General features: G+C 43.9%; 2 protein-coding genes across 5 annotated transcripts in view; both read right to left on the bottom strand.

Moving 5' to 3' along the window:
- The window catches only part of CCDC25 (coiled-coil domain containing 25), a 614,024-nt gene that overhangs the window by 286,756 nt on the left and 299,480 nt on the right, over positions 1 to 27,788 (bottom strand). The window lies entirely within an intron of this gene.
- Positions 6,111 to 27,788, bottom strand: part of NUGGC (nuclear GTPase, germinal center associated) — a 64,698-nt gene continuing 43,020 nt past the window's right edge. For 3 of the 4 annotated variants that reach the window (XM_050802475.1, XM_050802474.1, XM_050802473.1), the window contains exons 13-19: positions 24,903 to 25,067; positions 17,371 to 17,528; positions 15,382 to 15,520; positions 14,454 to 14,562; positions 13,382 to 13,518; positions 11,088 to 11,178; positions 6,111 to 7,605 (exon numbers count right to left, since the gene is read on the bottom strand). In XM_050802475.1, coding sequence (XP_050658432.1) covers positions 7,460 to 7,605; positions 11,088 to 11,178; positions 13,382 to 13,518; positions 14,454 to 14,562; positions 15,382 to 15,520; positions 17,371 to 17,528; positions 24,903 to 25,067 — 945 coding nt within the window. In that variant the 3' untranslated portion in view covers positions 6,111 to 7,459. Of the gene's footprint in view, positions 7,606 to 11,087; positions 11,179 to 13,381; positions 13,519 to 13,995; positions 14,563 to 15,381; positions 15,521 to 17,370; positions 17,529 to 24,902; positions 25,068 to 27,788 lie in introns of those variants that run through there. The other variant, XM_050802477.1, reaches the window with a different exon arrangement.

Here is a 27,788-nt window from a genome sequence, read left to right as displayed (position 1 = left end):
AAGAAAAAAGAAAAATATCAAAAGAAAGTGATGGGGAACTCCAAAAGAAAAGAGCATGGAAAGACTGTTTAAATAGAAGCAATTCATATAGAAACTAGAGGAGTTCGCCTATCATGGGGAGGGGGGAGGGGGGAGGGATTGCATTGGGAGTTATACCTGATGTAAATGACGAGTTGAAGGGTGCTGACGAGTTGATGGGTGCAGCACAGCAACATGGCACAAGTATACATATGTAACAAACCTGCACATTATGCACATGTACCCTAGAACTTAAAGCATAATAATAAAAAATAATTAAAAAAAAAGAAAAAGAAATAAGTAAATGGAAGCAATTCGAATACATATGAAAAATGTTCAACGACACTAACAACCCGAGCAGTGCAAGGTGGTACTTTTTAAAATCTCATCCCATTAACCTGCTGCAGAAAAGGGTAACAACCACTTTTGGTGAGGGATCAGTGACACAGCAACTCTCATCCCTGCTCGTTAACGGACAGTGTTTCTGAAAAAGAACTCGAGACTTTAAAACGCTTTTAGACTCAGACCTTGAATAGAATTCTTAAAAACGTATCCAAAAGAAAAAAAAAGTCATTGATAGGGACAGAGATTTGTATCTAAGCATATTCTCTGTGATGTTATTTACAACGGAGAAAAACAGTATGATTTAAGTGTCCAAAAACAGCACAAAGGATAAACAAATAATACGTGTATATAGGAAAATACTGTGTAGTCATTTAGAGCTGTGTTTCAAAAAAAAACATTGTTTTCCCTGGCACAATCCTGCCACCTCCCAGCCTTCTCTCACTCTAGCCAGACTCCTCTTTCCTGGGGAGATGAACCTGCTAGGATTTCAAACTCACCACGGAGCCCTTGGAGCACACTAAGAATCACAACAAAAGACTTTTGCTTGTAATTTTAACCTATTGATCCAGCAGCCCTTTTTCCTGAATCTCCTGCTTCTGGTTCCTGAATCCTCTTGATTCTACCTTTGGCTTTTAAGGTTTTTCTTCTTTTATTGCATCGGTCTGAATTTCTGTCCTGGATTTATGTCAGTTCTTCCCCTTTTGTTCCACTCTGCCAGTGCAGCCTTCCCGACTAACAGCTCTTGGTTGCATTCTTCAGGCAGTTAACACATAGCCCCACTGCCAGTGCCAGCTCTGACTTTCTAAGCTCTGGCTGGAGTTAACTCCTTGGCTTCTGATACCAAGGAGTTAATTTTATTTGGTGAAAACTAAGATTTGGAGCAGAGAGATGTAAATCTAACACGATCTTAGTCCACAGCCCTCACTTGTCTCACGGATTATTTAGAAGTGTGTTGTTTGGTTTCCAAATATTTGAAGACTTTTCCAGATTTCTTTTTGTTATTGACTTCTAATTTAATTCCACTGTGGTCAGAGAACATACTCTGTATGAGTTCCATATTTTAAAATTTACTGAGACTTATTTTATGACTCAGGATAGGGTCTATCTTGGTAAATGTTCCATGTACCCTAGAAATCAATGTGCACTCTGATGTTGATTACAGAGTATTCTATAAATCTCAATTAGGTAAAGTTGGTTCATATGCTGTTCAAGTCTTTAATATCCTTACTGAGTTTTTCTACTTGTTCTATCAGTTATCAAGAGGGAGTATTGAGATTTCCCACTATAATTGTGGATTTGGCTATTTCTCCTTTGAGTTTTATTAGTTTTTGCTTTGTGCATTTTGAAACTTTGTTATTAGGTGCATAACTAGGATTATTATGTCCTCTTGATGAATTAACCACTTTATCACTATGCAATGATGATCCTCCTTATCATTAGTAATATTCCTTGCTCTGAAATGTACTTTGCCTAATATTGATGTAGAAATTCTGTCTTTAGATTAGTATTTGCAAATATCTATCTTCCATCCTTTTACTTTTAACATATTTATGTCTTTATATTTAAAGTGGGTTTCCACTAGACAACATATACTGAGGGCTTCTTTTTTAAAAATCTAACTTGGTAACTTCTGCCTTATTTACTTAGTGTTTTAGACCAATTACATTTAATGTGTTTATTTATATGATTGGGCTTAAATCTACTATCTGGCTATTTGTTTTCTATTTGTACCTTCCATCATTTTTTAATTTCCTATTCTTTCCTCTCTTTTCTTGGATTATTTGATCATTTTAAATATACATATTTATCTCTTTAAGTTGTTTGCTAGATATAACTCTCTTGTTTTTCTAATGGTGGCTCTAGGGTTTCTAGTATATATCTTTAGCTTATCACAGTTTACCTTATACATTATATAACTGTGTATATTGTATAAAAATCTTGCAACAACATACTTCCATTTCTCCCTTCTTGCCCTTTGTGCTTTTGTCACACATTTAAATTCTACATGTTATAAACTCCACAATGCATTGTTATTGGTTTTGTTTTAAACAATCTTTTAAATAGATTTGAGAAAAATAAGAAAAAGTATTTTATATTTGCCCACATATTTACTATTTTTGGTACTTGCTTCGGTATGTCTGAAAAGTCTATTTCACTTCATTTTTGAAAAATGTTTTTTGCTAGATGAACATTTTTTTCCTTCAATTTTTAAAGAGGTTACTCCACTGACTTTTGGCTTACATTGTTTCTGAGGAAAAGTCTGCTGTCATTGTTTTTATTCTTTTGGATGTATTATCCATCACTGCCTTTGCAGCCTCCCCTTCACCCCCACCTCCACACACCCAGCTGGTTTTAAGATTTTCTCTTCACCACTGGTTTTCAGCAATTTGATTATGATATGTCTTGGTGTAATTTTTCTTATTTTTCTTTTGCTTCAGAGTCATTGAGCATTTTGGATCTATAGGTTTATAATTTTTATCAAGTTTGGGAAAACCTCAGACATTATTCCCTTAAATATCTTTTCTTATATCCCCACCTCTTTACTGTTCTTCTGTGGTTCTAGTAACATATTTTAGGGTGCTTGATGTTTTATTGATGCACTGTTCATTTTTTTCCTCCTTGTGTTTCATTTTGGATAAGTTCTATTGCTCTGTCTTCAAGTTTACTTATCCTTTCTTCTACCCTACCTAGTCTGCTGTTAATCCCATATAGACACTGAGACTTTTTAAATCTCTCCAAGTTCTATTTGAGTCTTATATTTCTTCCATTTCTCTTCTCATCGTGTTTACGCTTTATTCTATCTTCTTGTCTTCTTGAGCATCTGGAGTAAATTTCTTATAGCAATTTTAATAACCTTGTCTAGTAATTCTATCACCTGAGTTATTTCTGGGTCTCTTTCTATTGACTTTTTGCATCATTGTTCATATTTTCCTGCTTCTTCATATGCCTGGAAGTTTTTGTTTTGATGCCATACCTTGTCAGTTTTCCATTGTTGAGTGCTGGAATTTTTTATTCCTAAATGTTTTCATATTCTGTTCTGGGATGCAGTTAAGTTACTTGGAAACAGTATGATTCTTCTGAAGTTTTTTGAAACCGTTATTAGGTGGATGCATAACAGTCTTTCATCTAGGACTATTTTGTCCCCACTACTAAGGCAATACTCTTCTGATCAGTCTACTTGATGTCTCACATGTAAGGTCTTCCACTATGGCTAATCTAGCTTGAACTGAGCTTTGGGGACTTTTCTGCCTGCTTCATTCCAGTGGCTCTTTCCTCATTTTTGATAGTTTCCTCACGGGCATATGCTAATCAGTACTCAGATAAAGAATCAAAGGAGACCCACTTCACTTCTCTGTAGCTCTCTGTCCAGCTCTCTTCTCCATGGTAATCTTCCCTGTGAATTCTAATCGCCTGACTCTTCAAACTCTGATGTCTGTCCGCTAAACTCAGGGAGACCACTCAGTTCCTTTGGGGTTTCCCCTCCCTATGCTGTGGCCTGGAAACTTAACCAAGGCATAAGATAGGGCATTGTAGGTGTCACCTTATCTCTCTCTCTTCTTTCAGGGATGACTGTGTTGCGCTATTTTCCCATATCTAAAAATTGTTGTTTCATAATTTTCGTTTGTGAGTCGTCGTTGTTGTTTAGCCAGAGGGTAAATCTGGTCCTGTTACTCCACCATGGCGGGAGGTGGAAGTCCTCTACATCCCTCTCGTGAAATATGAAAAGTGAACTATACAAACTGCAATAGAACGCTATGTGTTTAGAAGTTTAACATGAAAAGGAACCACTGAGACCTAACTACACGGCTAAATCCCTTTTTCTCCTACTTAGGCAAAAGATACTACAACCAAAAGAAAATAACTTAAAATCCTAGAATTTCAAAGGAGCAAAAGATGTTTTAATCATCCAGTTCATCTCTCTCCTTTTGCATATGAGGAAATAAAATCTCAGAGGTGTTAAGGAATTGCCATATTAGTATTGGTCAGAGCTGAGATCAGAACCCAAGTTTCCCAACAGACAAACCACTAAACCATGTTATTTCCATTCTGCCCATAAACAATACTGACCATTTATCAAGTACTATTAAGTACAATGTGTCCATATTTTGTAAGCATTATCCTAAACTTCCTGACAACCTTAGTACTATCAGGGTAGGTACTACCATTGTCACCATTTTACAGATAAATTACCTGAAGCTCAGGGGGTTTAAATGATTTGTCTAAGACAGCTGTTCTCAAAGTATGGTCCCTGAAACTCTTCTGTGGGGTCTGCTGGGTTAAACTATCTTTATAATAATACTAAGATGTTATTTGCCTTTTCTACCATGTTGACACTTGTACTAAAGGTGTAAAAGCAAAGGTGGGTAAAACCACTTGCACCTTGGCATGAACCAAAGCAGTGGCACCAAACTACATTCAAAACTCTTGTATTTTTCACCATCATGAACTTGTAGGGCTTTTAAAAAGCCAGTTGGAACTTTACAATGTTCTAAATGAAACAGTATGTTATTAATTATATTAATTATGGACACCTATGTAGCTATCATTTTATTATTCTGTGGGACAAAATGGGAAATACACTGAAAGCACTTCTGCAAAGAAAAGCATTTCCTTGAGTGTTTGAGTTTCAGGATGAACTTGACACTTTTTTCTTGGAACATCATTTTTATTTGAAAAATGACTGACAAACTATGGTTCGTCATATGCAGTTACATAGTAAACACTTTCCCAAAAATGAGGAAAGTGAATCTATCACCTCAAACAAAACAACTGACAATATTTGTCATCAATGATAAGATGAGCTTTTGGGGGGGAAATGGAATTTTGTAAAACTTATATTTTTCACTGTGAGCTTGACAGCTTCCCAATACTTCAAGACTTTCCTGATGAGATTGGTGAAGACACTAACAAAATGATTTCGTGGTGTTATACAATAAAATGCACCAACATTTGGAATATCTGCTTAACTCAGTGAATAAATATTTTCAAGATGAGCAATGCCTGATACCCCAAAATCATGCATTAGTAAAAAATTCATTCAAAGTACAAAATCAACCAATGCATTTTAATGTAATAGCATTTGAAAAATGTTCACTGATAATGCTTTCAGACTCCACACTGCAAATAACTTTTAAGAAACTGCCATCTGCCTTTGTAGAATCAAAAAAATCCCAAAATTACCTGAAAAAGCTATTAAAATACTTCCTTGTATTCCAACTGTATATCTGTGTGAGACTGAATTTTTTTCATATACATCAACCAAAATGACATATTGCACCAGAGTGGATGAAGAAACTGATGTGAGAATCCAGCTGTGTTCTGTTAAGCCAGGGAATAAAGAGATTTGCAAAAGTGTAAAACAATGTTACTCTTCTCAGTACATTTTTTTTTTTTTTGAAAATAGCTTTTTACATAACAATGTGTTATTTTTTGTTAACAGGTAATGGGTTTTATTATTATTACTCCTAAAAAACTTAGTAAATAATTACTTACATTTTCTCCTATTTAATTTTGAATAGTCGATATCAACAGACATAACCCACATAAACAAACGCTCCTTGGGTCCTTTAAAAGTGAAGGGTCCTGAGATCAACACGTTTAGGAAGTGCTGGTCTTAGATAACACATCTGAGAAGTGGTGAAGCCGGGTCTATGTTCATCTGGCTCCCAAACCCATTTTGTTTCCAGGATACAATGTTGTCTGCCTCCTTACCCAAAGTCTCATCAGTATTAAAATGAAAAACAGAATTGGATTCCTAAAAGCTTTATTTTGCAATGTTTTCCATAATACTTAAGTTTTTCAATGTTTAGATATTTTTCTTCTTTGAAGGATGAATTTCTTTTTATGGCTTGTTTTATATCTAGAAATGTTTTTTCTATAATGCTTAAGTTTTTATGTGTGTGTATGTATGTGCGTATATATATACACATATATATATATTTTTTGTTTGTTTGTTTGTTTGTTTGAGTTGTAGTCTCGCTCTGTCGTCCAGGCTGGAGTGCTGTGGTGCTACCTTGGCTCACTGCAACCTCCACCTCCTGGGTTCAAGCAATTCTCCTGCCTCAGCCTCCCAAGTAGCTGGGACTACAGGCACATGCTACCAAGCCTGGCTAATTTTTTGTATTTTTAGTAGAAATGGAGTTTCACTGTGTTAGCCAGGATGGTCTCATCTCTTGACCTCATGATCTGCCTGCCTCGGCCTCCCAAAGTGCTGGGATTATGGGAGTGAGCCACCGTGCCCAGCGATGTTTAGATATTTTTGAGGAAGCAAAAGTTTCTTGTCCTAAAGCTTTAGAACTCCATTAGGTATTGAAGATGACTCTTTTTGGGCTATAAAATAGAATGTAGTAAACATACTAGTTTTATATTGCATACAAAGTCCAAATAGTTGACAGAAGTCCTCTATTAGATTTCACAAAACAGAAAAAATTCTAAGCCAGGCACGATGGCTCATGCCTGCAATCCTAGTGCAAGAGACTGAGGTGGGAGAATCACTTGAGGCCAGGAGTTTGAGACCAGCCTGGGCAACAGAGCAAGATGCCATCTCCACAAAAAATTAAAAAATTACTTAGGTGTGGGCCGGGCACGGTGGCTCACGCCTGTAATCCCAGCACTTTGAGAGGCCAAGGCAGGTGGATCACGAGGTCGAAAGTTCAAGACCAGCCTGGCCAAGATGGTAAAACCCCGTCTCTACTAAAAATACAAAAATTAGCCAGGTGTGGTGGTGCACGCCTGTAATCCCAGTTACTTGGGAGGCTGAGGCAGAGAACTGCTTGAACCTGGGAGGCGGAGGTTGCAGTGAGCCGAGATCATGCCACTGCACTCCAGCCTGTGTGACAGAGCAAGACTCTGTCTCAGAAAAAAAAAAAAAAAATTACCAGGCTGGTGGCCTGTACCTGTAGCCCCAGCTGCTCTGGAGGCTGAGGCTGGAGGATTGCTTGAGCCCAGGAGTTCAAGGCTGCAGTGAGCTGTGATGGTGCCACTGCACTCCAGCCTGGGCAACAGAGGTAGACCCTGTCTCTTAAGAACAAAAAAAGTAATTCTAATTCTCTGGCTCTGGGCTTATTTTTCATCCATTGAGACTAAGCCCCAGGAGTTACAGTGATGTCCCAGGGGGGCCAGCCTTGCTGGGGGATGCCCTTAGGAGGAACTCTTGCATGCCCTTCCTCAGCCGTGCATTCTCCGCAACCTCCCTCAGGCTTCTGTGCAGCTTCTCCATCTCCTTGTATTCACTCCCGACATCTACAGGAGAGCAGAAAGCTCACATCAGGACTTGGCGTCCGTTGCAGAAACATCTCCAAAAAGCAAATCCCCCAACAATCCTGTCACTTGTCCCAGAATATGGATCTGGTGTAGTGCTTACAGATCAGACATCAAAGCAGGTATTCCTCCTCTTACCAAAATGCTGTCTCAGCATGGGGTCACCCTCAAAAGAAATACAAACCTACCCATAAGAAAAACCCTGAGAAGTCACTGAGTCTGTATTAAGGCCTCACAGGCGCGTGATATACAAAGCACATTGCACAATAACACCTCCCCTAACTCCTCTCCAGGTGGCTCCCCCTCTTCCCCCCACCCCAATCCCTATCCTCCCAGCACAACCCATTCTCAGTGAATGTTCTCTCTCTGGCATCTCAGGTTTTCACCCCATGATCTTCAATCAGCTCATGTTCTCACAATGGTTAGTTTATGTGTCAACTTGCCCAGGTCACAGGGCCCAGATACCAGGTTAAATGTGAGTCTGGATGCCTCTGGGAGGGTGTTTTTGGATGAGATTTACATTTAACTCAGTAGACCTCAAGTAAAGCAGATGGCCCTCCCCAGTGTGGGTGGACCTCAAACAGCCAGCTGAAGGCATGCATGGAGCCAAAGGCCAGCCTCCCCCAAGCAGGAAGGGATGATCCAGTGACAGCCTTGGGCCTTTGAGATGGAGTTTTGCTCTTGTCACCAAGCCTGCAGTGCAATGGCATGATCTTGAATCACTGCAACCTCTGCCTCCCGGACTCAAGTGCTTCTCCTGCCTCAGACTCCCAACTAGCTGGGATTACACGCACCCACCAGCTCGCCTAGCTAATTTTTTTTTTTTTTTTTTTTTTTTTTTTTTTTTGGTATTTTTAGTAGAGACAGGGTTTCACCATGTTGGCCAGGCTGGTCTTGAACTCCTAACCTCAGGTGACCCACCCGCCTCAGCCTCCCAAAGTGTCGGGATTACAGGCGTGAGCCACTGCACCTGGCCAAGCCTTGGTTGGGCCTTTGTCTGCAACATCGGCTCTGCCTGGTTCTGCAGGGATGGCCTCCGGACTTGAACTGCCTCTCTTTCTGGAGTCTCCGTCCTGTGGGCCTCCCTGTATCAGATTTTGGGCTCACCAAGCCTCCACCATTGTGTGAGCCAACTTCTTAAAATAAATCTCTTCCTTCATCTATCCACGCATCCTACTGGTTCTGTTTATCTGGAGGACGCTGACTAATGCAGTCCCCTTTGAAGGGACACTTCAGACTGAGCCCTGAATGCCCTTCTAATCCCCCCTGGCTTTCTGTACCCCAGAGGGTGACTCAGGCTGACTGGCCCTGAGCCTGGCCAGGGATGGGCCTCATGAGAAGAGGGGAGTTAGGACCTGGAGTCTTTTTGTTCTGTCCCATATTTGGAAGGCCTCCCTTCTCCCTGCTGCCTCTGAAATCAACCTAACCTTTGAGGTTTCCCCCAGGACCCAGCTTCACTGAAGTTTCCCCGTGTCCCAGCCCTGAATAACCACTCTGTCTCTGAACTTCAAGAATAACGATCTGAAGTCTGACTGGGTTCCCTCCCTCAGGGCTTTGCTTAAGTGTCACATTCCCAGGGAGACCTTCCTTTACCACCCTGTCTCCTACCCCAGCATCCCTTCTTCCGTTTCTCTGTTTCGCCTCCCTGCCACATATCTCACTTATTAGTTTGCTTACTGCCTGCCTTCCACCACTGGGCTGTGAACTCCATGAGGGTGGGGACTCTTGCCTGTATTGGTCACCACTGTGTCCTCAGCACCCAGAACACTGCCTGGCACCCAGGAGGTGATCAGAATTGTTTGCTGAGCGAATGCAAACTCCCCAGTCCAATGATCACATTCTTACACATCTTGTCTTACCAACCAGGTAAAGCCCTGACAACAGGGACTGCCTTTTAGATTTCTTTATAAAGCATGACCCCCACCCTCGACATGATGTATTTGTTGTCAATGGTGAAGAGAAGGAAATAGGCTTAAATTATAGCAGGTGCAATTGACATCAAACTGAAGGGAGCACCTGGTCAAGGTCTCTGTGAGACCTGGTCAAGATCTCTGGCAAGCGGGAGTTCTTTAAAGAAGGCACATTGGAATGACTAGCATCTTAAAACTTAGATTCCTATAGAGGCCTGGACAGAAGGTCGTGAGAGTCCACTACATTATAGTGTGAGGGTGTTGTATCTCCTTCCCTGGAGTCCGTTAGGATCAGGTTACAGGTCCATCTAACCAGCCATAAATGGAGATGGAGAAGTGCAGAACAGATCTTTAGAAGCAGCCATTGTGGCTTTGATTTTGGGAACAGCTCTGTCTACTTTCACCCTGGCAAACTCAGTGGTATCAGATCTATTCATTTCAGCAGGCAACTATGGATGTGGTATAAAATATAAAAGGCACAATATATACAGGGTGCAGAGCAAGGCTCCCACCCTCTCCTACCCTCCAGCCTTCCAGTTCCCCTCTTTAGAGGCAACGAGTACTGTCAGTGTTCTCTGTAGCCCATGGAGATTTTTATGCACATACAAACATATACATATGTATTTCCTTTTTTCCCCACTCACAAATGGCAACATATCGTGCACATTTACTCACTTTACTATTTTCCACTTTGTAATATCTTTGGAGATCATTTCATACCACTACCTACAGAGCTGCTTTATTTTTTCTAACAGTTGCACAGTCCTCCACTCGTTGTGTATTTAATTTAATTTAAGCAGTGCTTTACTTACAGATATTTGAGTTGTCCCCATTTTTGACATTAGAATGTTACCCCGAATAACCTTGTCTATATGCCACTCTACCCCCATATAAGGATATCTGTAGGGTTGCTGCGCCAAATGATATGTGCATTTTAAATTTGGCTAGAAATTACTTAATTGCTTTTTCTGCCAGTTTACCCCCTCCAGTTTATACCGGGGGCCTGATGGAGCCCATGGCCAGAAAGGGACATGGTTGCCTACACCAAGGTCCACAGCTGGGGCCGCATCCCCAGGCTGCAGGTGGATTGAGAGAAGTCTTTCTCCACCATCACCAGACCATGAAGTTCTTCATAAGGAGGCATCAACTTAAAAGAAAGGCCTTATGGAGACGGCAGGGCACAGCTGTGGATTTAAATTCGCCGCTTTCCAGCTATGGGACCCTGGGCGCATTTCCTAATGTGAGTCTCTATTTCTGCCTCTGCAAAATGGAGCAACAACATCCATCCCTGGGAGCTAATGTGAGAATTGAGTGAAACCATGAGCACAAAGCGTGAGTATAATGCCTGCTCTCAGTTGGGTGCTGGGCAAAGGGTGGGGCTGTCGTTATCATTATCATCATCATCATCATCATCATCATCTCCATCATCATCATCATCTCCATTCCTTGCCCTGCTAATTCTTCCTAACTTAATACCTTTAAATTCAGGAAGAAGCAACCACAGCCAGGGCTGCCTGCACAATCACCCTGTATGCAAAGCTTTGGCGTATTTACCTGCAAGCTCCTTGTAGAGGCCATCCCCCTGGGACGAAGCAAGGGTTAGCATGGTGGTGATGCTGCCCTTCACCTTCTCCACGATCCCAGTCTACGTGACAAGGACATTCAGTATGTTAGGACGGTGCAGCCCAAGGAAAAGTGAATCTTATAAAAGGGACCCCACCCAGTCCCCCAGCCACAGAAGGTACAGACTGGGGCTGTCAAAGTAAGGCTTTGCAACCCAGTTGCAAAATGGTGAAACACTTTCGAGGACATTAAATGGCCCAGGAGGCAGCAAGACAATATTTCTGTGGGCTCCCATCTGTATAGCATCTCCCTCCCCACCTACAGACTCATGGGGGGCTGAAGCTTTGGTGCCAGCGGATCAAATCAGGAGCTAATGGGGAAGCATGAAGGCATGGGGGAGAGAACGGCAATTGCAGAGATGGGAAAAGAGGGAAAGAGCTGGTCGCTCTCCCGCTGTCCTCTCCTCCATGCATCTGCTCACTGGGGAGATGTTTGCTGGACACTTGCTCTGTGCCACTCACCTTACCGTACATGTCTGATTCTTCCCAACTGCCTGAGAACTGTCTTCTTGCTACTCTTAGTCCTCTTATCAACTAAAACTCCTTTCTTCCCTCTTCTGTTTCTTGTCTTCCTTTGAAAAAATATCAGGCTCCTTCCTCTAGCCTGGCAGAGCCTAGTTTTGAAGTTGGATCTCCTATGCTTTTTCTTTAACATTCTAGATTCTAGATCAAGAGCCCCAAGTGTACATCTCAGCTGTAGGCATGGGCCTGGAACCTGTAACTCAAGGCCTCTAGGTTCCCACTTCCTTTAAGATCAGAGAATGAGGGATTCACAGCTCCTAAACCAGGAGAAGCAGTCACCTCACACTAGAGTGAAAGCAAAGCAGCAAGCCACATTACTGAACAATATATCAGAGACTAATCTGTATATTCAACAAAATACTATTCCATTGTTTAATTTACAGGACTATTGCAAAGAGGTAATTTAAAAAAACAGTAAATCTTCAAACATTATGTATAAAAAGAAATTTCATCCACTATATAGAACTAAAATATTTTAAACAATTAAAAGTTAACTGGCATTCTGAAAAAAAAAATCACAGAATGGCAACACTCTATGGTCCTGCCCAGTTTTAACTTCCTATGTTTCTGTAATTTCAGATACATTTGTACATGGTCAATATACACGTTTTTTAAGCGACATTGTTTCCTGGGTGTCTTAAGATCCAGTGTCTATGTACGCAATGGGGAAATGGGAATCGGCTTTGTGGAGTTCGGCCAAGTTCTTGTCCATGAATTTGTAGACTGTGATAACATGTTAAAGGATTGAAACTAAACTGCTGCTGGTGAACAAGATGCCTCTTAGCCTACTCCAAGGGAAATTACATGTGTTGAATTGTAAAGAATATTTTCCAAAACTGCAGAAGTGATGGAGGAGAGGAGATTGGGCAGAAACAGGTTGGAGATGTTTCCAGAAGGCTGGTTCTGAGGTGGACCGAGATAGAAATGGGCCAGCTTCCTTGAGGGCTTGGGAGACAGGATCAGCCAGCCTGGGTTGAGGCAGAAAACCTGGAGCCTCACATGGCCAGGGAGGAAGCCCACAGTGGTATGGACTTCAAGGATCTCTACTACTTGGGGGAGAGGGGGTGGCAAGCCATGAGGCCCAGAGCAGAGGCAAGATGGTCCAGGTAGGCTTGGCAGAAGCATTTAGGTCCAAGGAAACCATCAGGAACTGTCTTTGGGGGTAGATAAAATTAAAGTTGCATGTGTGCTAGGTACCATAACTGACTGGCCTTGAGTAGTGTGTCAATATTTACTTATTGACATTTTATGTAGACAAGACATTTCCCTATTTAAACAATCTGTTTTGAGATCATGCTATTGTTGGACATGCTGGAGCCAGGCTTCCTTATCCCAAATCCAGCTGTGCATCTCCCTGGCTGTGTGGCTGGTTGATACAACTCTCGCTGCTGGAATTTTCTTCTCTATAAAATGGGAACAATGATAGTACCTACCTCACAGACTTGCTGGGGAGTAAATGAGCTAACGTCTATAAATAGCTGAGCACATATCTAGCTATTACAGTGGCTGTGCTACTGGTGACTCAGGAAAGAGGAGGGGCGCAAGAGAGTGCTGGAAGAGCTGCAGCTCTCAGGTCGAAGCCCCAGAAACCATCTGTTCCATTTGGGCCCAAATGCCTACTACGTCTTCCACCTTCTGCGCCCGCTTCCTGTCCTCTCCCAGGGCCTCTCGGGGTCTAGGATCTAGGCTGTGGGCGTAGAGTACCTTCAGCTGCTGAAACTGGTGCTGCATCCTTTCCTGGGCCCTTTCAAACATGCCCTCAGCCACCTGCCGGTCCACTCCTCTTCTGATGGCATCTTTCATCCGCTCACACGCTTTTTTGCCCGTGATCTGAGCTGCCTCTGGCAAAAATGATAGCCACAGTCACACCACGACAAGGACCTGCTTAGAAATCTTTGGCATCGTGGCTGGGCATGGTGGCTCACACCAGTAATCCCAGCACTGTGGGAGGCTGAGGTGGGCAGATCACCTGAGGTCAGGAGTTCAAGACCAGCCTGCCCAACATAGTGAAACACCCGTCTCTACTAAAAATACAAAAATTAGCTGGGTGCTACGTGCACATCTGCAATCCCATCTACTTGGGAGGCTGAGGCACAAGAATTGCTTCAACCCAGTAGGCAGAGGTTGGAGTGAGTTGAGATCACTGCCACTGCACTCCAGCCTGGGCAACAGAGCGAGACTCCATCTCAAAAAAAAAAAAAAGAAACAGAAAGAAAGAAATCTTTGGCATTAGAAAGAAAAGCAAGCCAAGCAAACAAACAAACAACAAAAAAGCATATATATATATATGTATGTATATATATGCACTTATATAAAAATAATACTTTCAATATTTAGATAATAACCAGCATTCAGAAAACCTAATGACTGAATTCAGCTGAAACTTGCAAAATCACTCCCTACGCCCAAACAATGGAGTCACCAAAACAGGAAAGAGTCTGAAAGTGAGTTCACAAGTGAGTGAGTTCAAGTATTTGTGAATACTTGCAAACAAGAATGAGAACCTGGACACTGGATTCTACAGCTAAATCAGCTGGGATGTTGTATGGAAAAAAGCAGGGTGTCTGGACCAAGGGTGGACAGAAAGAGCTGGAAAACACACAGAGAAGGGTCCTCACGCCCTGCAGTCATGTGGTTGCAATGTGTGGACTGAGAGAGCTGCAAAGACTTAGGGTGCAAGAGAACAGGGCCTTTGAGGGAGCTGCAGAAAAGGATGTGAAAGGTGCTGACAGGAAGTCCCAGTGCAGGCGGCAATGCTGTCCCCCGCGGCCCCTACCTTCGTAACACAGCTTCAGGTCGCTCTGGACAGAGGCGGTGAGGGACTCATAGACCCTCCTCTTCCTTCTGAGGATGTGGTCCTCCAGGCCCCCGAGGATGGCGCTTATCTGGGAAGACGTGGCAAAAGAGGCCGTTGGTGACAATTCCTTCAATGAAAGCAGGTCAGGTATCCCAGTGCGTGGCCACCATTCCCTCCACCTTATATGATGCCTGGCTGTTTGTCTGCCATCTCCACAATTAGGCTGTGAGCTTCTCGTAGGCAGGAACTTTGTTCTAAGCATCTTTATACCCCAACTGCTTCCCTTGGTGCCTGGCACCTACAAACTACTCAATAAATATTTGCTGAGTTGAACTCAGGCACAGGCAAGGTCCTGGAATGGGCCCTCCCTGAGGGGCAGAGGAGATGCAAGCTCTTTCCCTAGCATCGCCATGTAATTGGGGGTGGCACTGGAAGAAAGTGAGTCACAGACAAGAGTCTTGAGGCCTCAAAACTAAAAACTGACCTAAAATTGAACAACAACAACAAAAAGATTGACTTCTTTAAGTTTCAATGCATTGGATGCTACTTTATAACACTGGCAAAAATGATAGATTAGTGAAAACGGTTCCAGTTGATGCAAATTTTCATACAATTAAGGCTTCTTTAAAGATTCTTCCTGGAAACTGAGTCAACTTTGCAACCTTGGCATGTGCTTTCAGTTACTTCACAGTGGAACAAACTGTCCCACACCTCCTCTGAGGCAGTCATGCCCGCTGCTCTCCCCACATCCCATTGGGTTCTGTATTTCACAGCGCCTCCGAGGAGGTACTCCCAGACCCTGGACACTCGAGGGAACAAGCGGGAACAGACAGGCAACCTACAAAACCGGCCTGGGAAGAAAGCCATGCCCAACCTCACTGCTGTCCCCACTTTATATGGAACTTACCTCCTGGATCAGGAAATTTTTTTTGCAGCTATCATATTTCCAGCCACTTCTTATCCCAATTTCTGTCATTTTCTCCTGCAGGGAGTGCTTAAAAGCATCAATGTGAGGCATCAGAGCCGAACCGGTGGGCTTCCCCGTCCTACAGAAGAAAGTGACAAAAAAGTTTAAGAGAATGGTGGCTGTGGTGAGGCTGAAACAAACATGAAACTAGCTGGTGTCCTTTTATTCATTTAGGAGAAGGAAGATGAGATCTAACAGTTATCATATTCCTATAATGTGCCAGGCACTGTGCTGTGCCAGGCCTTTGACATAAAAACCTATGAAGTTTGTGAGATAATGCCCATTTAACAGGTAAGAAAATTGAGGTTCAGAGAGGATTGCTGATGTGTCCAAGGTCACACGGCTAGCAAGAGGCAGAGCCAGGCTTGGAACACTGCTTTAGACTGCAGGACGCACAGTCTTTCCACTGCCAACGTGTGGCCACTTGAAAGGGTGGAACTTGAACTATACCTAAAAGTTGGGTAAGATCTGAGGAAGTGGAAAGAAGGGATTACTCCCCATGGGACAACATGGTAAGCACAGTGGTTTCAGAATAGCTCAGAAATAGGAAGTGAGAGGTTGCAGAGGAGAGAGCACAAGCTTTAAATCCTAGCTCTCTGCTCATGAGCTGGGTGCCATTGGGAAAGATGCACAATTTTCTGAATCTCAGTTTGTTCAGATGTAAAAAGACAGAAGCTACTCCTTAGAGTTGCTGGGAACATCCAATGAGCTAATGCATGCCAAGTGCTTAGCACTGATGCCCGGGACAGGTAGCTGCTCTCTCTTTGCCACCTGCTGGGTGGGCTACAGCGGAAGGCTGCAACCAGGCAGCGGTGCAGGCAGAGGTTGGAAAGGCAAGCTGGAGGCAGGTGGAATGTCTTGAATGCATTCTAAGGAATTTGAAGTTTAGCCCACAGAATTGTAAACAGGGCAGGGGTGCAACTGGTGGAATGACACAATCCAAGACGTGCTTAAAGAAAGGTGGGGCAGGGACAGGGGCTCTGAGTAAGACACAAGCAAAGGCTGGAGAATGGTTCGAGCAGCCACCAATGGGCAACCACATGAGATGCCAGTGGGAACGACAGAGACTAGGGATGGGCAGCTGTACTTGGGGACTGGGAGATTCTGTTTCTGTCGATGGAGTAAAGAATTAGAGGTCAAGGAAGGAGGGAAGGAGGAAGCACCAAGGAGGTACGGTCCCCAAACCCACACCATGTATGTGAGCAGGCAGAGTGTGTGAGAAACAGACACAGCATCTTCAGTGCATTCAGGGAAAGCTCCGAGGCTGGGTGTGGTGGCTCACGCCAGTAATCCCAGCACTTTGGGAGGACGATGGGGGAGGATCACTTAAGGTCAGGATTTCAAGACCAAACTGGTCAACACAGAGAGACTCTGTCTCTACAAAAAATATTTTTTAAAAGTTAGCCAGGCATGGTGGCATATGCCTGTGGTCTCAGCTACTTGGCAGGCTGAGATGGGAGGATTGCCTGAGTCCAGGAATCTGAGGCTGCAGTGAGCTAGGATTGTGCCATTGTACTCCAGCCTGGGCAACAGAGCAAGACCCTATCTCATTTTTTAAAAAAAAGGAAGAAAGAAAGTTCTGAAGGCCATGTGTTTGCTTAATTCCACTCTCTCCAATCAAAATACCCTGTCCTGGGCTCAGACTCCTAAGAAAATGTATCCCTTGCTGCATGTATGAGATATTTGAAAAATAATGGGAACCATAATATTAGTTTGAAAGCAGCATCTTAATCTGTGTCCAGGTCATCATGGGAAATTTTTAAGTAAACCAAACCAAGAAGGCGTTTGTGTTTTGCCGAAGACTAAGCTTTCCTTCTCCAGTTACAAGCTACTCTTTACACTTACAGATCCAAAGTCTAAATTCTTAAAGACTGGCTCAACGTTCTTCTGATGTTTGTTCCCGAAGGGGCAAGATGAAAGATCCTTTACCTAAAAATGCTTCCAAAAACAGGGTCGATCTGGTCATAGATGGGCTGAGTGAGGGCTTCGTTTAGATCAATTCTTGCCAGAGTCCTGGAGGCATAGATGCCATTTTTCAGGCAAACAGCTTTCAGGGTCTGATGAAAACCTTGGTTTCCTTTACTCCTCTAGATAATCAACAGTAAATTAGCAGAGTTAGCAGGCATTAACTGGAAGGTCACTGGATTAGAATTGCATTGCCCTGGCCAAAGATCATTACCAAGAATCACAGGAAAGGGTTGAGACAACATGCTCTTTAAACATATGATTAAACTAAATGAGGGAGGACAGTGGTCACGCCTCTAGGTTGTCTGCGTGCCCCTGCCATGGGCTTCCTAAGGTCCCTGTGCTCACTTTGATCACAACCGTTCTCAAGCGATTCTGTTTGTGTTAGTTTACTCATTTGTCCGGCTCCTGTGCTTAGCCATCAGCTCACTGAGATTAGGCACAGTGTCTCATCCATCTTTACGTCCTCAACTTCTGGCAATAACATAAGTAGTGTTTGAGAAATATTTGCTAAATGAGCAATTATCGAATGAATAAATAAACGAATGAATGCCAATGTGCTATGACCCGACAATAAGTGCATGTCTTGAATTTTCTAAGGAGAGTCCAGATTTCATAAACTTTTTGTTAAACTTTTAATGAAATACAATTTGATTTGTATGTCTTGGCGATATTTTTTTTCCCAGGGAAATAAATACACAAATGAGAGGAAAGAAAAATATAAAGCTAGACCTATGACAGACATTAATCAATTTCAGCCAGATGGTAATCATTAGTAAAGAGAGTAAAAATGTGTTTGCTAAAATTTCAGTAGAGAGCTCTGTGATTTTTAATCAATGATATATGTTTTAAGGGAATGACCACATAGCATTGTATAATTGATATAATTCTTTTTTTTTTCTCTGCTCTTTTTACTTAGTATTACAATATGAGAATATGCCCAAATCATTGTAAATATGTTCCAGGCTAGGTGCAGTGGCTCACACCGGTAATCTCAGCAATTCGGGAGGTCAAGGCAGGTGGATCATCTGAGGTTAGGAGTTCAAGATCATCCTGGCCAACATGGTGAAACTCCGCCTCTACTAAAAATACAAAAATTAGCCAGGCAAGGTGGCGCATGCCTGTAGTCCCAGCTACTCAGGAGGCTGCGGCAGGAGAATCGCTTGAACCTGGGAGACAGAGGTTGCAGTGAGCCAAGATCGCGCCACTGCACTCCAGTCTGGGCAACAAGAGCGAAACTCCATCTCAAAAAAAAAAAAAGGTTCCAAAAATGGCACTAATAACCATTTAATATAGTATCGTATGGATGAAAAATAATTCATTTTACCTCTCTCTTGTTCTTAGACATTACGGTTATTTTCCTATGTTAAATAATGATATGGTGTTAGTATATAAATGTCTTCCCAAATTTCTGATCTCAAAGAAACATTGTTTATCTGATAGGAGCACCTTGGGAATGTTTGTAGTCACAGAGGAAGAAGTCATTAAAAGGGTGATGAGAGGGGACAGTTGGGGGGTAAAGTCCTGGAGATGCCCGAAAATGTCTGCAGTGGCTTCTTCCGCTCACAGCAAACTCTCAACAGGGTGGTCTCTGCCTCAGGCCTTCGTCCTCTCAGCTCCCACTCACTCATTCACTTTCTGTGATCTGCGTTCTTCAACTATGGGATAGAAACAGCTCTATCCAAGGTAATTTCGTTATCTATTGCTCTGAAACAAATTACCCCGGACATAGCGGTGCAGTGGTTTAAAAACAAACACAAACACCTGTCATCTCTCGGGGATTCTGTGGGTCAGGACTGGGATGGCTGGGCTGGCCACTCTGGCTCAGGATTCTCCTGAGGTTTGGTCAGGTGTGGCTGGGGGCATAGTCATCTGGGTGAGGCTGGCGGATCTGCTTCCAAAGATACCCGGCTGCATGCTGGTGCTGGCTCCTGGCCTCAGGTGGGGGCCTTAGTTGCTCTCCATGTGACCTCTGCACACAGTGGCTCAATTTCAGTACACAAAGGCGTCGCCCTGAGAAAGTGACCCAAGAGCCACCATGGAAGCTTCCATGGCCCTTGATGGCCTAGCCTCAGAAGCCACACACCGTCACCTCTGCAGCATTCTCCTGCTCAGAAATCAGCCCTGATTCAATGTGGGGGAGACTCCATGAGGGCATAAATACCCAGAGGTGAGGACCCTTGGGGCCACTGGTGAGGACCCTTGGTGGCTGCCTAGCACAGTCACCAGTGAAACCCTCAGTGGCCCAATCCAATGGCCCTGGTGGGTTGGTTGGTTTGTTTTTACCCCTCAGGAGCATGTGATGTTCTTCTTAACAAACTTTTTTTTTTCTCTTTTAAGAGACAGGGCCTCTCTCTGTTACCCAGGCTAGAGTGCAGTGGCACGACCATAGCTCACACCTGGGCTCAGGTGATCCTCCTGCCTCAGCTTCCTGAGAAGCTGGGACTACAGAGGCATGCCACCATGCCCAACTTTTTTTCTTTTTCCTTTTTGAGATAGGTTCTTGCTATGTTGCCTGGGTGGTCTTGAACTCCTGGCCTCAAGCAATCCTTCTGCCTCAGCCTCCCAAAGTGCTGGGATGACAGGCAGGCATAAGCCATTGCACTCAGCCTTAACAAACTTTATTACTTCAGTTTTCTGATTGGAAAATAAGAAATTAGGCATTACACTAAAAATAAGCATAAAAATAAGAAAATAGGCATTACACGATTTCCTTCTGCTACCTCTCAGGCTTTTCCGTCTCTGCCCCTCCCCTGCCCCTCTTTATTCTTTTGCTTCCTTAACGTGGCCTTTGTGTGAGGCAATGTCCTATCACTGTCCTTCCCTCCACTCCTCCTCAATCCCATTCACTGGTATACGTGCATCAACTCCATGCAAGTGACAGCTACATCCTCCAGCCCCACCTCTCTCCAGGCTTCAGTTCCACATTTCCATCATTGCATTAGACATTCCACCTCCATGAAACACTAAATACATGATCTTCAGTAGTGATCATATTGCTTCCCCAACCAACGGATAAGTTCCTCCCTACCATATCTCCTTAGATCTTCTTTAAATTGAGGTGATTTGCTTTCTCTTGGGTGCAAATCTTCCCCAAAATGTTGCCACCTTGCTTTCCCATACACACCCATGTCTGAACTATTGACAATCCTGATTGAGATGTCCTTCAGATTTGCTCTCCCAGTCACCTCTTCCTTCCTACTCCGTCTGCCACAACCTTTGTTGAGACTTTACTGTGTCTCATCTCAACGAAGCAGCCACTGTAAGGGAAATGGCTGCACTTTAGTCAGGAGCAGGCCGAGGCAGTCTTCTGGCACAGCATGACTCAGCAGGTTTGGAGTACAGGTGCACAGCCCTGTACATGATGTAACCACGCCACATGAGGCGCATTAGATGATCACCCACATGAGCTCGTGCTTGGCTCAGAATCACTATTGTCTATAAAAGATATAATTACCCTGCTAATGCTGTACATGCAACTTGCTCATGCCCAGAGAAAGCGTAAAGCCATGTCAAAACTGTCTATGATTCCTCATTTTTCCAGCTATCTGCCACTTGCCCACTGACTCCCCTCAGACCTCAGTTAGACCCTGACACTTCCTAACCAGGCTTTCTGCCTCCAGCTTTTCCCCAAGCATTACGCTTCCCAAAGCATTAGTTCTGATGAAGCTATTCTTCTGCTCAAAACTTCACTATGTTCCAACTCTTCAACCTGGTCTAAAGTCTGCAGCAAACTGACTGTCAGCCTAATGCCCCAAAACCCTGCCCTGTGTACTTACGCTGCAGTTAGGTGGTACCTTCTGGCTCCCACATGAGCTCCGGCCTTCCTCCCCTGAAATGCCTTCCCTGCCCCTCCACTCCTCTGCCCAAAGACACACCACCATCCTCCAGGGCCAAGTTCCAACAACCTCCTCTCTAGAAGGTTTATTGAACTGTCCTCTAACCTGGCCTGCGATTTCTTTTCCAATGTCCACCCCTCCTTCTCCAGTGTCACCTCCCTAGTCCTTCTGTTATGGAGAAAATGAACTCTATTCCTGCCCCCAGGATGGGACACACACACAGGCCTGAGCTATTCAGCACAAGACATTCCCTTTTTTCAGGGGTCATTTTATAAATAGGTATGTGACCCATTTAGAGCCAAAGAAACACAGTAAGAGCTTTGCTGAGGTTTCTCAAAAAGGTTCTCCACTCTTCTGAAAGTGGGCCCGGAAACGGCCATTCCCTTGTTCCTCTAGACCAGTGATTCTCAACCAGGACTGATTTTGTCACAGCTGAAGAATGGGGGCTGTTACCAGCACCTAGGGGGTAGAGTCCAGGGACGAAACAACCTGCAATTCACAGGACAGCCCCTCACAACAAAGCATGATCCGGTCCCAGCTGTCAATCATGCTGAGGTTAACAAACCCTGCTCCAGAGCTCATGGTGTTCAGATGTGGGTGCAAGAACAGCTGCAGCCATTTTGCCATCATGAGAGAAGCAGCCTGAGAATGGGGCCCACAGAGGCACTGGATTCAGCTCATCCCCCAGGCCCTCTCTTCCCGTGGCTTTTGGGCACGTGGGCCAATACACTTCCTCATGGCTAAGAATGGTTTCAGTTAGGGACTCTGATTTGCAGCCAAAAGATTCCAGACTGCCATAGCCCCCACCAGAATGCTCTCCCTTCTCTAAACATTTGGAGAACTTTCTGACTGTCCTGTGGTCCTTACCAGCATGCTCCTTTTTATTATAGTTCCCCAAATGCTCTCTTAACTATTTTAAGCAGGGATGTATCCTTCTATCCCTGAAACCTAATAAGAAAAACAGTTGACTTGTTAGACACTCTCTTTACGCTGAGTGCATTGGTCAACCCAGCATTATCCCGCTATGGTCATTCTTTCAAGTTATCTTTACAGCAACCCTATAACATAGGTACCATGGTCCTCAACTTACATAGAGTAACCTGAGGCACAGAGAGGTTGAGTAACTTGTCCCCGGTCACACACCTGGCAGATGGGGAAACTGAGGTACGAACCAGGGCCCATGTGGGATACGAAGCCTCTTGGCAACCGTGCCTTGTATTCCAAAGTCCTTGTTACTTGCAGAAATGAATGAATGAATGAATGAATGCAGCAAAGTGTACTTTTACGGGGATTTATGGATGTTAAACTACATAACTGGTTGGCAACTACAAGTTGCTGCAATCGTTTGCAGAGTAGTTTAGGAGACGCAACAGGCGAGTGCAGCAAGGGTTGGGTGTCCAATTATGAAGTTAGGCAGGCCTGGGTTAGATGTGGAGTCCATGCATGGCCGTGGAGAAGGTATTTAGTCTCTCTAAGGCTGTAAAATTAAAATAATAATAAGGGCATCTGCCTCAGAGAATGGTTGTGAGGATCAGATAAGGTAACTTGCAGTATCTGGTTCCACAGTCAGCATTTTGCTCACATTTGCTGACTGAGTGCACGCACGCGTACATATTATACGCACGGATACTTGGCTATCCATGCCCTACTGCATGGAAGACACTCCAGCTGTCATCCTCCTGTGTCCACACACTGACACTCTCCCCAGTGACCCCAGAATCACCCCAATTTATCTCCTCCTTTACTCTTGGTTCTTTCAGCATTTATTCTTTGTCTTGTGCTAGAGGAATCTCCTCCTTTCCTTTCATCCAAATTGCAGCACATGCACCTACTTATCTAGATTTTTCTTTTTTTTTTTTTTTTTTTTTTTTTGAGATGGAGTCTCTCTCACCTAGGCTGGACTGCAATAGCGCCATCTCAGCTCACTGCAACTTCTGCCTCTCAGGTTCAAGCGATTTTCCTATCTCAGCCTCCCCAGTAGCTGCAATTATAGGTGCTACCACCACACCCGGCTAGTTTTTATATTTTTAGCAGAGACCAGGTTTCACCATGTTGGCCAGGCTGGTCTCGAACTCCTGACCTCAGGTGATCCACCCACCTTAGCTTCCCAAAGTGCTGGGAATACAGGCATGATCCACCACACTCAGGCTCATGTAGACATTTAAACAAGCTTTTACACAAAGCACACAGATAACAACACCCAGAAGAGGCCAGGTGCTAGAAAGCCGGTATCATTGGTGCACATGGAAAAGCCTCCAGGAAGCTAACCACCCCATCACACTCACCTTTTCACACATTTTCTACTGCTTACATTCCAACTTTCCAAGGCCCATTAAAAACTACAACCACACACCATCCATGCCCTTCTCCCAGCACAGGGGACACCAAGTCATCTTTGTTACATGAGCAGTGTTGTCCATCACATCTTCCCCTTAATGGGTGCCACGGACAAAAGTGTGACCCTTGAGGTTCATATGCGAAGCCCTAACCCCCAGGGTGACTGTGTTTGGAGACACAGCTGGTAATGAGGTAATTAAGGTTAAATGGGGTCATAAAGGTGGGCCCCTGATCTGACAGGTGTGGTGTCCCTCTGAGAAGAGAAAGAGATCTCAGGAGTGTGCGTGCACAGTGAAGAGGCCATGTGAGGACGCAGCAAGAAGGTGGCCATCTACTATCTCCAGAAGAGGAGAGAGGCCTCAGAACTCACCCTGCTGACGCCTTGATCTTGGACTTCCAGCCTTCAGAACTATGGGAAAATCAATGTCTGTGGTTCAGGCCACCCAGTCTATAGGATTTTGTTATGGCAGCCCAAGCAGACTAATACAATGGGCCTCTTTTTTCACCCCTTAGTCTTAGATAAATACTGCCTTGCACTTATATTTTCATCCTTCAGAAACTCTATACAACTAATTGAGAAATAAAACAATTTGAATGCCAAGTGAGAGGTTACAAGATGTTTCCTTATTGTGTAAGCTAATTGATAGACATCAACGCTACCAGATAGGTAGGGCAAGCATTGAGCATCCTCATTTTACAGAAGAAAACCAAGAAATTTTTAAAATGGGTCTAGGGCTTTGCCCGGAGCTACAGGGTGGATGTTTGGTGGAGCTGGTACTCCAACCAAGACCCTCAGATCCTCAGATCCCAGATTCCCACTCTGTCTTTGCTGAACTGTGCACCTTCGTTGGTCCTTTCGAGACACAGATGAACAACTGTTATTTACAATTTTCACTCTCCGCTACCCTCCTCTAGCCTTTTTTTTTTTTTTTTTTGAGATGGAGTCTCACTCTCTCACCAGGCTGGAGCATAGTAGTGCGATCTCGGCTCACGGCAACCTCTGCCTCCCTGGTTCAAGCAATTCTTCTGCCTCAGCCTCCCGAGCAGCTGGGATGACAGGCACATGCCACCACGCCTGGCTAATTTTTGTATTTTTAGTAGAAATGGGGTTTCACCATGTTGGCCAGGATGGTCTTGATCTCCTGACCTTGTGATCTGCCCAGCTCGGCCTCCCAAAGTGCTGGGATTACAGGCGTGAGCCACCGTGCCTGGCCCTCTAGCTCTTTATCTCTTTTGAAGGGAATGGGATGATGCAAAAGGAGCTTGGGGATTGGGCAGGCCTCCCGGAATATCCGAGTTTTTCCTGGAGGGGTCACTCACCACCAAGCATGCCCTGAGGATGCAGCGGTAAGAAGTCCTGGCGGTCCTGACCCCTTCTTGTAGAGGTTGCTCCATGCAGGCGAAGCAGTGCCCGATGGCCTTCTCCAGCAGCTCAACCTTCTCTTCCGCAAATCTCCGCAGGACACTCATGTGCAAGTGTTCATTCTAGGGACAAGGACCATAAAAGCATCAGGCCACCCCCTCCCTAAGGGCACCTTCTCCTCCAGCTTTGCTTACTTTAAGCTTGTCACCAGCTCAAGATTCAGCTTATCACTCAGAGCTGACTTCTCTTTACTGTCCCCATAAGACCTTACTCAGTGCACAGACCCCTTTGTGGGGTTAGAGGATAGAACAAATACCTGCCTGGTGCAACTTATTTCATTTCTTAAAAATCACAGTCTCTGCTTATTCAGCAACTTATTTCAGATGTATAATCCATCAAGCTATTTGGGGAAGTAGCTATCCACATATAAATCCAATTGTTATTAAAACAGGTTTTTCCAATGACATCTGATTCAACAAACATTTCACAAGCTTTGACTCTGCACCAAGCAGTTTTTAAGGATAATACTTCTCAAATTTTAATGTGCATACAAATCAACAGGAGATCTTAAAATCCGAAATCCAAGACCCTGGGATTCTGCATTTCTAGCCAGTCCTCAGGTAATGCTGGTCTTCTGAGCTATGGACCACACTTTGCATAGCAAAGCTACAGGACCACAAAAATAAATCCATGCTTCCTTCTTCAAAGAATACAGTCTAATCAGGGCGAAAACATATATTCAAATAATACAAGGAAGTGACCACCAGAGAAAGCCTTGACTCCTAGGTGCCTGATATGGTTTGCTGTATACCCACCCAAATATCATTTTGAATTGTAGCTCCCATAATTCCACGTGTTGTGGGAGGGACCTGGTGGGAGATAACTGAATCATGGGGTTGGCTTCCCCCATACTGTTCTCATGGTAGTCAATGAGTCTCATGAGATCTTATGGTTTTATAAGGGGAAACACTCTTTGCTTGGCTCTCATTTCTCTCATCTGCCGCCATGTAAGACATGCATTTTGCCTTCCACCTTATTGTGAGGCCTCCCCAGCCACGTGGAATTATGAGTTCATTAAACCTCTTTTTCTCCATAAATTACCCAGTCTCAGGTATGTCTTTATCAGCAGCATGAAAACGTACTAATACAGTGCCAAACTGGTAACCCATAGTGTTGTTCCCTGCATGGGAACCTTGGTGGGCCCCACAGTGCCTGCAGCAGACAGAGCCACACTCCCCAGCTTGGTCCTTAAGGCACTTCACAGCCAGAACTCACCCCACCTCTCTAGCACCACCATCCCTGTTTGCCCGACATGTCCTGCCAAGTAGCTACCCCCGGACTTGCTGCTATTCCGCAAGTGTGCTGTTCATCTTGTGCCCTGTGGGCCTTGCTGATTTCATCTTTGTTTCTTCCCGAGACAAAGCTCAAAGGTCCTTCCCATGAGGCACCTTCCCTGAGTGCCCAGGTAGAGGTGGGGCTCTCTGTCCTGTTCTCCCACTGCACTTCCCACAGTCCTGCACCATAGCACGTCTCCTGTCATATGACTTCTCTCTCATTCCCTGTGTCTCCTTCCCTGGATAGAAACTTGCCAAAGGAACAGGCTCTTAGTCATGTTCTTTTATTCTAGGGCACAGCACAGACAGCAAAACCTACAGACATTTCTGGATTAAATGCAGGGCCCAGAGAAACTGCGAGATAATTTGGGCTTTTAAATTCTATTCCAAATAGACAGAAATAGCTCTCGAATCGATGTGTGACATGATATAGGTAATTTAACTTCTCTGGTTCTCAACGGTATCATCTTTAAAGTAAGTGAACTGGGTTGAATGATCTTGAAAACAACCTCACACTCTAAAACTTGGTGAATCTTGGAGTAAATACGTTTTAGAGTTTATGGAGACTGTTTAGAATTCGGTGCACCCCAGGAATTTTCCTCATTTTCACCATTAAGAATTCTACAAAGCATTTTTCCCAGGACATCCTTTAGATTCTTTTGAATTTGTGTTGTCACCAGTGATGAAAATGAAAGAAGAAAGAAGTCATGAAAACAAAAACTATGGGCATGATTCTCACAATGCCTCACTGTCAATAAATCTCTCTTGAATAAACAAAAGAATGATAAGAAAGGGAAGAGTGGAGAACAAAAGAACAATAAGAAACAGAGAAGCTGGCCCTTAGTGTGAATAAACGCAGACTTCATTTGACATTGAGATGTGATCATCAACTTCCTATGAATTCTTAAAAATAATGATTGCTTATTTAAAATCACTACTCAAACTCTAAATTTTTGGTTTCAGTGATCATCTTTGAAAAAAAAATCAATCACACACATATTTAGATTTGATTTTTCAAAATTCAAAGGAACTGACAAATTCTTGCCTTCCAACTTTCTATCAAAGAGCTAAGAGTAAGACCAATATCTAAGGCCAAGGAATTTTGAGCAAAGTTGCCAGCAACTCCCTAACATAGCTATTGCAGAATTGCCAGTCAGCCCCCTTCTCCTCTGTGTTTTCTGCTGCTTAGAGTCTGGCTGCAAGGGTGAATCTGAGCCCCTCTGAGCACTGCACTTCCATATTAGCAAAGAAAAGCATGTGGGGTGGGCACTTCCGGCCTTGATGGCAAAATGCCTTGTCCTTATGTTTGTAAAATACACCAACCACACACAGCCCACCTCGGATTCATTTTCCATCAGCACTTCCAAAAGCAATCTTGTGCTGGGCTGAGAGACAAATTTCACCCTGAAGAACTGCTTTGGGAAATTGGAAGGTCAAATCCTTCCCCAACGATTTCAGCAGACAAAAGTCAAATGAGAAAATATCACATTCCAAGAGTTTGGTTTTGTT

The sequence above is a fragment of the Macaca thibetana genome, chromosome 8 (genome assembly GCF_024542745.1).
Source record: "Macaca thibetana thibetana isolate TM-01 chromosome 8, ASM2454274v1, whole genome shotgun sequence".
Lineage (NCBI taxonomy): Eukaryota > Metazoa > Chordata > Mammalia > Primates > Cercopithecidae > Macaca > Macaca thibetana.
This window is presented reverse-complemented; position numbering and strand designations above follow the sequence as displayed.